General features: G+C 40.7%; 1 protein-coding gene across 1 annotated transcript in view; it reads right to left on the bottom strand.

Annotated features, from left to right (window-relative positions):
- The window catches only part of LOC311273343 (sodium bicarbonate cotransporter 3-like), a 35,487-nt gene that overhangs the window by 2,372 nt on the left and 19,704 nt on the right, over positions 1–13,411 (bottom strand). Inside the window, 19 exon segments of the mRNA XM_084380343.1 lie at positions 2–59; positions 927–1,043; positions 1,959–2,059; positions 2,510–2,647; positions 2,832–3,005; positions 3,292–3,360; positions 3,544–3,795; positions 4,637–4,798; positions 5,150–5,263; positions 5,787–5,948; positions 6,238–6,343; positions 7,295–7,540; positions 7,721–7,854; positions 8,949–9,123; positions 10,675–10,781; positions 11,152–11,298; positions 11,517–11,604; positions 12,240–12,397; positions 13,205–13,320. Of these exon segments, the coding sequence (XP_084236469.1) occupies positions 2–59; positions 927–1,043; positions 1,959–2,059; positions 2,510–2,647; positions 2,832–3,005; positions 3,292–3,360; positions 3,544–3,795; positions 4,637–4,798; positions 5,150–5,263; positions 5,787–5,948; positions 6,238–6,343; positions 7,295–7,540; positions 7,721–7,854; positions 8,949–9,123; positions 10,675–10,781; positions 11,152–11,298; positions 11,517–11,604; positions 12,240–12,397; positions 13,205–13,320 (2,624 nt within the window).

The raw sequence follows: 13,411 nt of genomic DNA, 5'->3' as shown, positions 1-13,411 counted from the left end.
AAACTCCTCCTGGTGAATCTGGGCTGACGTCGACTCTAACGCAGGCCACCTTCTCCTGGCTGTTTTACAGAAATAAAGAAGAGTGAAAGTGAGCAAGTGCAACTTTATGATGGTGCTAAGGGTGGAGAGCAATGGCAAATATGAGATTTTGTCAGGAAGAGGAGAAGATTTTACCACCTACAGTGCGCCTAGTTAATGACGGGGCTTCTATAAGGACTGTGCTAAAATATCCTGCTCTCGATTGCGACAATTCAAATTTGACAGATCCAATTTGTCAGCATATATCAAGCTTTTAATTAATTTGCTTCTTAGAGGAGACATATTCTGCTTTTTCGTTTTTTTTTCCTTTCCTTCTGTGTTCTGTATAGGTTCTTGTACATGTAAAGATGTTGAGGCCAAAGTCAACACAGAAAACACTGCTCCTGAAACGCCTTGTCAGTAGGCCCGCCTTTAATTCTGCAACCTCTTGACATCACACTGTCACCATGTCACACATTCGCATAATTAATGCCGAGCTGCTAGACTGGCACAGAATAATAGATTTAGCACAGCTGCTCTGTTGTTGCTGAACCTGAAAATGAGCATAATATGTCTTCTTTAAGTCAGAGCTTCAGGTGTTAAAGGATACAGTTCAGTTTATAACACTCATGATTGTATTTTCTATTGATTTATGCTTAACGGGGCTTACTTAATTAGCATTTTAAAATCCTGCTTTTATATATTAAACATATCTCCTACCTTCCAGGCAGCAATACGCTTCAGTTTATTTCACAACAGTTTAAAAATAACCTTGCCTAAAACTTGCTTGAGATACGTTACTCAGAGCATTTTCAAGTCATCTTTTATTGTTAGCATTATATTATCATGTTCAAGTAATGCAGTTGGGAGTAGGGGCTCTGGGAAACTCCAGGAGATGGCATAGCTACCTTCCACTACGCTTCACAGGTTGGGCAAATGACTCTGCACTCGAGTTCACGGCTTTCCACGCTGCGGTTTTTGCCATTTCATCAGAGATATTTACAACCAACGGGTCAGAATCAGAACTACATGCCAAAATGCGCACGCATACACACGCACACACACACACACACACACACACACACACACACACACACACACAAATGAAACACAAAGAGAAGACAGGCATGTGGACATTAAATCAGTGGAGAGGTTCAGTGCAGGACAGTTCAAACAAGCAGACACAAACATGCATATACATGAGAGATCAAAACAAATCAACGGCACACAATGGCTGACCAGACGGCCACATATACTTTGTTCCATGTTAACACTTATTAAGAGATGTGGGCCTTTTGCATGAGAGGCAAAAGTTGTCATGAGTTGATTGTGTAGACACAATTAGTTGGACAACGATAGGATTATTTCAACTAGACAGTTTTTTTTTTTATCACAGACCATTTACACAACACACAAAGCAGTGTGCTTTAAAGCCAGTGTTTCTGTTTTTTTAAAATAGCTGACAGTTTTGGCCATGCGTTGACTGTCTGAGTATCAGTGAGCAGGGTTAGAAGAACACAGCCATGTGGGTCAGATGGTTTGCATCAGACACACTGCCCTGCTACCTCGTTTTCCATTGGGAGGCTTTCAGTCACTAGTCCTATTCTGTATGATCTGTTCAAGATGGACATAATAACACAAAACTGACCACCAGTGGCAGAATATCACCATCCCAAGTTGTACATGACAACGTAATGCATCATCATTGGATCATATCAGCCAGAAAGGCATTGACTGGGGGCAAAGTCTTTTGGTAGCTATATACATTAAGTCCATAAAGAATTTTAAGTTTTCACGAAATGTACTCTGCTTCCTCATAAGAGCCAGACCATAAAGTTATAAAATACAATCATGAAAGATTTGTATTATGATACACTACTGTACAATTTTGCATTCAAGAACTGGGCATCAAAGTGTGCTTCATGTGGCGCACCACTCACCTCCCTGAGAGCGTTTTCACTGGGATAGTGAGCAGGTTTGAGCTTTCCAAGCTGACCTTGAGCCCCATCTCTTCTTCCGCGTGCAGTCTGGACTCTGCTTCCTGAATGAAAACAGTGTTGAAAGCCTAAATTACAAAACAGTCATGACTGCAGTGAGACACCACACTGGAAAAAAACTGTTATGTTTTGTCAGTTAACATCCACAAGACCTGCCACTTGTATTCTAGCATTATTACAATGACGTGAATTTTGAGTCACAGAGCTGAGAATGATATGATTTGTTAAGCTCTAGTATCTTTGTTGACTGTAACTCAGACAGAGAAATGGGAGATTTTGATGCTTCTGTAATATCCCTGTTTATGAATGTGTGTTTTTTTTCAGTTTAGTATGGGACTGAAAGTACAAAAAAATGTTTTTTTAACATTAACTGATCAAGCACACATATTCATTAAATAAAAATTAAACAAAAATTGGAGAAGGTTCATCACAGTCATACTGTCGTTTTACTACCCAAAAAAAAAGGAAAAAGAAAGAAATGTAATGAGTTTTACCAGCTTTTCGCGCGCTTTCTTTTTCTTGTCATCCTCTTTCTTCTTCTTGCTTTCTGGCATCAAGTCATCCAGCCAACTCAGTTCTCTCTTGGTGAAGAACAAGTCGAGAAGCTTACGGATAAACACCAGTGCCAGGACCTGGGGACACACATATGAGGAATCAATTATCACTGATTTATTTAATCCTTTTATAGCTGAAATACACTCTTCTGTGTTGTGACAGTTGTTTTGAATGGGTGAGGAATGAATCTGCATCTTTAGCATACAGTGTAAACGCAAAGAGACTAAATGTGTGACAGTCTTTGGGGTTTGAGGTCATTACCATCATGGGAAACACAACAGCTGCTGCGGAGGCCTTGATGACCCAGAGTAGCACCAGACAGGTGAGCTGCACCAGAGTAAAGCTGTGGACCTTCCACAGCGGCACATAGCGCAAATAGATCAGATCGGGCTGGTGCTTGGCAGGCATACCGAACAGCTTGATTCTGTCAAAGAACTACAGAGAAAATGAGAGGAAAGAGGCTTAGTTTGTGAGAGAGACAAGTAATGCAAATAAAAATGGCTGGATTGATGAGGAGGAAGGGTAAAAGGGTAAAATTCAATACATTATTCAGAGGAGGGAACACATTTAACAAAAGCTTTTAAGGGTTTTGAATTACGATCAAAGGTTTGGAACTACAAGGGGGAAACTTATCTTAAATTCACTTAACAGCTCATGACTGTGGTTCTGTTCAGAATAAAAGGGCATATTATCTTCAAAGGCTAGCAGAGTAGAGTCTTACTTGAATGCCTTTAAGGGAAGATACACCCATGTAGAGAAAGACTCCATACAGGACTGGCATAGGAATGAACTGTAAAGAGCAGAAGTGAAGTGGCACAGTATAAACGGTCAGGTCTTTCATTTGCAACATATTCAACAGACAACTCCCTCGGCACATGTTGGTAACTTAAATAAACTTCTCATTTAGGGTGATTTAAAATGTAATGTAATTTTTTTTCCTTCGATTATTATTTAGGCAGTTCCAGTATCTCACCTTTAGCACTGAGGTCATGAAAACAGAACAACCCATGAGGACAAAGATCATGAATCCAGTGACCCGCTGCTCCCGTATGCCCAGGAACTTGGGCTGTTCTCCTGGAGCAGAGCAGCCAGACTCCAGCTTCAGGCTGTTAACGTGGGAGATGGAGAGGACGGTTGCAGCCACAAACCATGGCAGGCCCATAATAGAGCAAACACCCAACATAATTGCTACTACCAGCAAGTCCAGGTGATAGCCACAGCCTTTCTGTAGGACACATGGGAACACAAGACACAGCAAGTAAATTAGAGAGACAGCTAAGCAGTAATGAGAAATAAAGATTCAGGAGCAAAAATCTTCAGGTAACTTAATCTGTCCATCCACACTTTGGAATTGCAAATCTTTGCCTTGTGAATTTTTAAGGTAGACTGAATTTATTTTTAAAACAGCAGCACTGTTGAACCCAGAGGCATAAAAATAACTCAGTAGAAACTTGAAGGAGACTATAGTTCAGGCATTTCTGTGATGAACACAGCAGCAGAGGAACAGACAAGATTATAATTAAGGATGACAGAAAAGGAAAGAGAAGACTGTTGAGAGATGAATGAGCTACAGAGGAATAGAGAGTATTAGAGATAGAGAGAGAGTAAGCTGGAGGCAGCACACAGGAGCAACAAGTTTAGAGAAAATTTAAAACAGACAGACAGAAAGAGAGTTTAGTTCAAGGCTTTCTGCCCATGATGTTTTACAAAATAAAGTCTTTGCAGGTCACATGTCAGGGCTGCAGTCAAGATGAAAAGCAGATTGCGTTCATTTTATTAACATTGCAACCACAGATTGAGTTTTAACTATAATACAGTTTAATTCCTGTTAAACTTACATAACTTTATATACTGAAATATACTGAAAATTCAAATAATGACAATAACATGAATGAAAGATTTTGATTTTGTATGATTTTTGTGATCCTTCCCTGATAAGTCTTAGATGCTGCAAAGCTACAGGTTGCACTGCAGGATATTAAATAAGGGATAGACACCGCAATCAAAACTAGAAAAATCATTAAGGATACTATAACACTACCAAACGGCACACAGGCACGTCTGACCTTGAGCTTGTGCTCCTTGCGGTTGATGATGACTGCAGTGATTTGCTGGTCCATAAAGATGAGGATGGTGCAGAGCAGGGCGGGAAGTGCGGCCACCAGCAGCGTCCACCAGGGGTTTCCACCTAACGGGTCCATCAGCCAGCCTCGGTTCTTTGAAGTTGGCTGCAGTAAAAAAGGCAGGGATGTTCTACATTTAGTATATTAGGCATAAAATCAGTTGAAGCGGGGTCTGTTATTTATTTATTTATTTTAAGTTTCTACATCATTCTGGCATTCTGCTTCTCTGTAGTGTTCCTTATGTATTCAAATCTGAACATTCAAATTTAGGTCAAAATATGTATTTTGTAGCAACAAAATGTTATTTTTCTAAGCTCCTCTAAACATCTTGGGGATGGGGGGGGCTAACATCTGAGTGAGAGTTTCCTTTTGAAAAACCAGGAAAGAATATACTTTTGCTTCCAAAAGAGGACGTATTTACGTATATAGAAAAGACGTGATGGAATAGGTGCCTACCTCAAAGCGGTCAGGGACATTCAGTTTAGGAGAGGGGATCCCCATTAGATAGTCCACCAGCACCATGATCATGATGGTTATAAACACAGCGAAGTCACTGATAGTGGATCGGACCTACAAAACATAGACACAAGCGAGCAACACATGCAGCTGGGCATTAACATAACTTTCTACTGTCACTGATACACACACAGTCACAACATAGAAGAGCTGCTAAAATATAAATACAGTCTTTTATTTCAGGTCACTGTCAGAGATCTACCACAAGGATAATTACATTTGTGTCAACAGTAAAAGCATAACAATTCAGACAATACCAGAAGCTTCCCACACAGGACAAAATGTGATAATGGACAGCGGGTACTGTGTGGGAGGATGCAAGAAGATTTTTTTTTCCAGTACATAGAGTCTGAGTCAATGTAAACATTTACACAGTCTGAGATGTTTTCAGCTAGATCTACACACTATGCATGCACTGAGATGTTGTAAAAACACCCTATTTAGAGGTGGATTTTTTTATATTTATTTTTTACCAGTAATATAAGGCGTTACAGGACTTAATGTTGGTCAAGGGTTAGATGTTTAAACTGTAGTATAACAAGACAACACATGACAAACAAAAGACAAAACATCTCACCTTAGTGGGAAAATATCTCTCTGTCTTAAACTGCTTAAGGAAGGAGGACAGGAAGAAGGTGGTGAAGAAGAGGATGATGGACCAAAAGAGAACATCTGGGATGTAAGGCCCATGATGACCACAGGCAGGACCCACAAACTCCCCATGGAGTTTCTTGCACATCTACAGAAAAATTAGCATTAGGTGATTACTGTGACATGAATTGATAAGCTGCTCCTTTACTGACAGTGGGTTTGGCAGCAGGTTATTTGGCACCATGGTTATGGTGGTGATACAAGTAGTAGCACAACTGGGCATTAGTGTTCACCTGTATGATTTAGTGAGTTTGAGTAAGTGCAAGAAAGTATGTACAAAGCTGACTGACGTCGGTTTGCTCATTACATCCTACACATTTTAAGTGTGGGAGTGAATCCCACATACCACACAGGAAATCACTGTGTGCTTGTCTCACCGAAACACTGAGGCTGCTCCAGGGGATGGAGTCTGGGCTGTATCCTGTCCCGTTCCACTGCTGGATGAGCTTTTCAGTGATGTTGGCTGGTGGAGAGCACTCACACCTGTGGACAAGAGAACAAACGCTAAGCAAAGAACATATGCTTAACTTAAGGTGCGAAAAACTTGGGTTCATTTTAAAGTTGATTCAAACCACAGGCTGCAGCAAATCTACTGGCATGAGTTGTTTTTAAATGTGTTATTTCGCAAGGGGGTAATTTTCATTTCAGCTCGGGGGGAAGACTTGTACTGTGAGCAGCTCAAGCCACTACAATTACAGTTTTCAGCAACAAGAACAGTGTGCTCTTAACGGAGTAATATTTATGTGGGCCTAATACACCTATAGCACTTAACATGACATCCTGATAGGGTTGCCACAGTGATGGAAATTTCCGACTGACTAATAAACTTGTGACAACACACCAGTAATCCCTGGTACACCAGCTCACCAGAACTCGCTATCTGTGTTAAAGATACCGCTAATGCAAACCAAACAGGTCGTTCGGCAGCTTCACATTTGAAGGCATTTAACTGTCAAAACACAAGTTTTCTTTTATTAGACACAGGAAATGTAATGTGTTCAGAAAGATTGTTATTGTTTACTGCTATGGTTCATCACAAAATGTGTCGACAGAGCAAAACAACGTTCATTTTCGACATTTGTTGACAGCCGATCAATTCTAAATATGTATATATAGTTTTATTTAGTCTGTGGGAGTAATGGAACAAGAAAGAGTTGTTAGATGAAGAGCCACAGGTGACAGGTGCTGGCCCCGCTGCGGCTTGGAGCAGACACCTGCGACAGTTTATGGTGGCAGTAGTCAAGTAATGTAATCGTTGGTTGTAACGCCGGCAACATTGATTACCGTGGCAAGCCTACAGCCTGACGAGAATAGTGTATTAAAAAAGTTATGCATTACTAAGCAAATATTCATAATGAAACTGTATATAAATATGGTGAACATATTCAAACAAATAAATCTTCTCTCTTCTCTAAATCCCCTCTCAGTACTCACGAATACAGGGTAAGGTTATCCAAGTCGTTGTGCATGTTGACAGGGTAGTGTTCTCCCAGGTGAAAGAGCTTCTCCAGAGCTTCGTAGATGAAGATTATGCAGATGAGTGCAGCGAAGGCCTCCTCTGTGAATCGGGTGATGTAGCAGACCAGGGAGCTAGCATCTGTGGCCACCAGTACCAAACACAGGAAGGCTGTCCACAGACCAATGCTTGTCCGCAGCGACAGGTAGGACAGGTCATAGTCACTGGGAAATACAGAAAAAAAAGGTTACATTGAGGAGGATGGACACAGGTATACAAATTAGGGCTACTCGACTACTGGAATTCATTAGAAAATAAACTTTTAAAATGCTGTATAATATGCAGTCATAAGTATTTTGCTTATTTCATTATGTCACAGGAATAGCACACTTGCTTGAACTTACTTGCAGAACTTGAAGAGGATCTTCTCGAACACTAAAACAGGTCCTGTGCTGCCAAGAATAGTGAGGGGCTGGCCTGCGAAGAGGGAGTATGCTACTCCTGTCATTGAGGCCCCGAACAGAGACTCTATGGCACTCTGTAGACACAGAGGAGAAGGAAGGAATGAGGAGGGATGAAGGAGGTAAAACAACACAAAGGAGGATAGAGAGGGAAAGGCTGAAGGAGAAAAGAGAGAAGTGTAGAAGAAACCCCGACAAGAACAGAGAGAGTTCTGATTAAACAGACATTATGGGCCACGTCTGAGAGGCGAAATAAACTGTTCAAATGTTTCCGCCTTGCTGACTTGTCCAAAGTCATATCTCTGTTTAAAAGCCTTGGCCTGTTGAGTTTACTCAGACACATCACACGCACCAGCTAGCAAACTGTGCCTATGCCAACAGTCCCCTGACCTAGTAAGGACGTCAGGGTAAAAAGAAGAGAGAGGCAAACCGAGAGAGAGGTGAAGCAATAAAAAGAGCGAGACAATGTATAGAAGAGCTTGAAAATTAATGAGAGGCTGGATAATCATCATATCTTATCCTGGACAGTGAATAAAGACCTGACAGTGAAAGACATCCACAAAAATGAGTATGTAATAGCATGGTGAAGTAGGTGAAAGATTATGATGACTTTTCTTGACACACTGAATGACCTGCTTTAAAAAAAGTGGATGAAATAGGGCAGTCAGAAAACGTGTTTCCTCCTTGAGAAACAGCACTGATGGCTACGACTGGGACAGACTGTATTTAGGCACCTGACCAATCACATGGTAGTAATAAATGTTCTTGAGAGCATTATTGAGTGGAGACGTTTTTTACTTGTATTTCTGTACACAGCCTCGTATTTATCATGTTTGGATGTGTGTTCTTTAGTACACTTTTTGAATGCAGATCATCACATCTGCATTTTATGGTCTTAATGTTAATGGTATAAGAAAGCACTCTTATTGCACAGGGACATATCTTTGACTTTTTGCTTTAACTTGCAGATTCTGGGGAACTTCACTGTCAGTCAGTCACAATACCACGACAACATCCATTTAACTTGTCAGCAGAAGACTCTTTTCTTACCTACTCTTGTATGGCAGTCAAACTGTACAAGATTCTGTATTCCTGAATTGCTAACAGACAACCAGGGTTTCAGGTTTTGATCCCCAGTGCTGACTTTAACCTGCCAAGCTTTGGTACTCACTATGTTGCCCTTTGTTGCCTCCCCAAGCAGACCTCCGAATGTGATGACAGGGGACATGCAGGCGCAGTAGAGGAACAGGATGGAGGCTAGACACTGCAGATTGAAGGAGTCTCTGATGTCGCTCCAATAGAACGGTAACTTCCGCTTGACGTCCAGAACCAGACCACCAAATATCCTGCAAGAGGAGGGAGGTTGTTTTCATCTTTATATTTTTAAATAGTAGTAGGGGAATAGGAAGAGTCACACATTCATTTAATGGCCACAAAAAACCCTGTTAATATGAAGCATTAATCCATCTTTTAATTCCACTGAGATTATTTCAGGAATTGAATCAAAAAATGGTGCAAAGGAATCAGTGGTCTAGAATACCAGGCAGCATTTACTATAATTAATATGCACCTCATTATCATTAAAGTCTCTTGACACTATGACCACGTAAATTGCCATTCTTATTATGTTTTACAAGAATCTTCCTGTTGTTCTTTTGATAGTTGAAATCATTTTGCAGAGTGATAATAAGGCTATTCAAACTGTAATTTTGCAATAACAATGTTGATTTTTGTTCTTGTTTGCCAGAACACTGGCAGTGTTAAAGCTGAGAGTGTGTATCTTTATATATTCGACCCCGAGATGGCACTGAGATCTTGCTGCTGAGTCCAAATTAGTCTCCACAGTGTGTGTATGAAGACAAATGCTACACCTGCTAAAGTGAATGCCTTCCCAACCAGCCTTCTCTGTTTCTGCCTCTCTTCACTTCGCCTTTGAGAGATCCCATTTCTCACTGACTATATCCTCTCTTTTTTCCTCTGACACCTGTCCAAATGCTCTGCTCTGAGGTCTTCTTTCATTTTCTTTCCACCACACCTCTGGAATAACCTCTATCGCCTGCCACCACAATCTGTGCTGTCTCTTCTGTATACAGCCCCCCTGTTTCTAATAGCTTTCTCTTTACATTACCTTCTTGCACTTTCATCCATTCTTCTGTCCCCCAGTTGCTCCCTCCCTGCCTCCCTTTTATAGTAGCGGTGAAAAGGAGAGTGAATCTGTAAATAATACAGTGCCTCCCAACTGATGTGTATGTGTGCAGAGTGTGTGTGTTTGTGTGCGTGTCTGAGGTTTCAAATAAACACATTCTCCTCGCTGTGTGGCCCGGGCTCGAGAGACCCAGCATGAGTTATCCATAAATGTCAGCATCTGAGGTTCTCAGAGTGTAGCAGAGATGTCTCCGCTCTAACACATTTCAAGCAGTATTGCTGTCAAGAAAAAACAAACACTGTAAGAACCCTTTTGATGATGTCTTGTAATTCATGTCATCTTTATTTGTTCATTTTCATTTGGTCAAATTTTGTATTTTGTTATTTACGTGAAACAGTGTATGTCTTGAGACTAATTATATAAAAAAAATCTAATAATAAAGTGAAATCAAATCAAAATTTTGGAGCCTTTGCAGCAAGGAAATTCTTATTATTGTAACCACAAATGGCTCCTTACCTTCTCATACGAGATTTCTCTGGAAAGCTCTTGTGAACAAGAGGCACTCTCAACATAATCAATGCGATGCATTAAACATGCCTACTTGTGCTATGAATTTGTTAATTGAATTAGGAAACACTTAAATCATCAAATATGTATTTGCTCGCTGACACAAGTGACATCAGTGGAGATTACTGGAGTAAGCAGGGTCTTGCTCAGTCAATGGTGAATCATGTAAAAGTGTAAAACTCACCTCCCAGTCCTTTGCAGCTCAGGCCCTGCGTGATGGTCTTCTTCATTTTCTAGCTCTCCAGCTGGAGACGCAGTGCCGTTGGGCTTGGACGGTCTCTTCCTCTTTAGCTGCATGTCAAAGGATATTTAAATATTATAAAGTTGTATGCATTTCAATTGCTTTGCTGTCATTTTTCTTTAAATCCATGAGGGGGCACTCTCACTGTGATTATAGTGATGCACAGAAATAGAGTACATACAAGTTACTGAAGTCAGTCAGTTTCTGACTTATAGACAGTATTTGAGGTCTGTGAAGTGTGTACTGTGTTAGTACACTGGTTATTCGTTAGTATGCAGCCAGGTAATGATCTCTGCACTAAAACACTAAAAGATTTTACGTATATGGCAATTTCTTCAATTATATAAGTTTAAAACAAAAACACACCTTTGTAATTATTATTCAGACATTAAACATTGTTTGCCAGAGACAATCACTTACCTGAGATGGGACATTTTTGGGGGGCTCAATCCGGATTGTGGGGTCCCATTCTCCAGGAGGCAAGACAGTCACTTGATCTAGGAACTCATCTATCCCCGAGAGGAGATCTGTTCGGTCTTTGGCCTTGTATGCCACATCGTGGAAAATCTACATATTGAAAATTATTTGGAATGACTAAACGTCTCTGAAATATTCTATGGTTCACAGCAAGGCCAAAAATCATTTGTGTTTGGTCAAGAAGTGTGCAGAATACCAATTAAAAATGTACCAACCCAGCATGCATCTTATATCCCATTAAAAAACGAACTGAACGCACAATTTTCAATGCAGTTTTAAGACATGCCAAAGCCTTTTCTTTCACTCACCTCATCTGTCATTAGTGTAGCCATGGATCTGCCAATCTCATGGTACTGGGGGCCTTTGCCATGAGGACCCAAAAGCAGGAAAAGAAACCTTTAAACAAGACAAATAATCATGAAATTCACAATGAATAACACTGACCTTTATGTTGAACTTTATTTGGTTAAAGTTACCCTCCGGCGGTTAACTTAATATTAATTTCTCTCCATTGCAGAGCTTATTTTTTTTGGCACCTATATTTCATATTTCATGGTGTGTTACTGCCATTGTTGACAAGTGGAATTGACTGAAACTGTCAGCAGGAATGTGTATGGCATGCTAAGGCCAAATCAAAACAATTTCCCTCATTATATGCTAAAAGTTGTATTTTTAAGTGTGAAACAAAACTTAAGTTGTCTGTCCATTTCTTGAAGCCACTATTTTAAATCCTGGTGTGTAATGAGCATTAGAGCATCACAGGACGACTTGCGTGGCTTTGGACTCTTAATCTTAATAGATTACATACATGCAAAACAGGGTCGTTGGCACATGACCACAGTAAGATCCACAGTAAATCCCCTACTCATATCAGTCCCATGTGAATAGGGATTTGAATTAAATTGCTGCGTGCCGAGTATAATAACCTGATACTGCTGAGTATAATAACCTGTTAAAGTTGGTGACTTTTATTGAGCAGGTTTGAAATAAAAGTCTTTATCATGGCAACATTAATTTCCTAATAAGTGTACCTCGTGGGCACAGGAACCTCTGTGAGCCCTGTGATAAGGACTGCAGGGGAGAGTCGTACAAAAGCAATTATGGGCTTCTCCAGGAAGTCCACTTCTCCCACCAGTACGTTGGAAGCTTCGGCGCCTGGAGGAATCTTTTTCATGAAATTCATGTCCACCTGAAACCAATGGAACGAATGAAATTTAAGAATCAGATATAGACATATGCTAATATTACACAGGCAGAAAACAGAGAGAAAGAAGAGACAGTTACAAGAAAAAGTATGAGGGACTAGTTTAGAAAAACACACATGCAAACAGATGAGGAAGCAGAGTGTGTATAAGATGCCAGCAGGTCGTTTGGGTTCTATGATAATGAATGAATGAAAGGCGAGTTAGCAGCTACATTAACAACTACAAAGTACTGAGCAAAGATGTCGGTTACTGTGAAGCATATCTTCTTGTTCCTGAATAAATATTTCTTATGCGCTACGCTAAACACAGCTCTGAGCATGGCTACGGTTTCTTTATCTCTGTGTAGAAAAAGACTGTGCCTTCATCCCTCTTTTGTATACTATGAGTCATATAAACACTGCACCTTAGTTTTTGGCAGTCGTAATGGATGGTTTTGTAACGATAGTTACTTATGGCGGCCTGCCATTTTATTTAATGGATGAGGAACTACAAAATAGTGGGATGAACGGAGGCCATGCGAGGGAGGAATTCTTAAAACTACACAGTTACATAACTACAAGAGACTTTTATTTTGGTTATCAATTCTTAGTCCTTTACAGGTGGAGCAACAACTGAAGATGCTTACTACTGAGCCCAGAAGGGAAGGGCAGATGGGTAATGTGATGGTGGCTCATACAGGCAGTTTTCAACACAGACCACTGAAATGTCTGTGGAAGTCCAGACACTGATGAACCGACAGGCCCTTCCACCATGATGGACTGTTTCTATGCTCAGTACTGTGGCTAGGTTACCTTGCTGAAGTCGACACTGCTGCTTTCTCTACTGACCCCTACTTTGGACGGCCTCCTCTCCACTGCCTTGTTGCCATCCAGGTTGTTTGGAACAGAGTTTGGAGACACCAGTGGTCCTGGTAGGGAGAAGGGGAGAGGAAGAGCAGGAGAGAGGAAACAGTGATGGACACCGTGTAAGTACAGGAGAAGCAAAGACCGGTCGCGAAT

The sequence above is a fragment of the Pagrus pagrus genome, assembly GCF_965226575.1.
Source record: "Pagrus pagrus genome assembly, chromosome: 17".
Lineage (NCBI taxonomy): Eukaryota > Metazoa > Chordata > Actinopteri > Spariformes > Sparidae > Pagrus > Pagrus pagrus.
The sequence above is the reverse complement of the archived record's forward strand: the minus strand, read 5'-3'. Positions and strand labels throughout refer to the sequence as shown.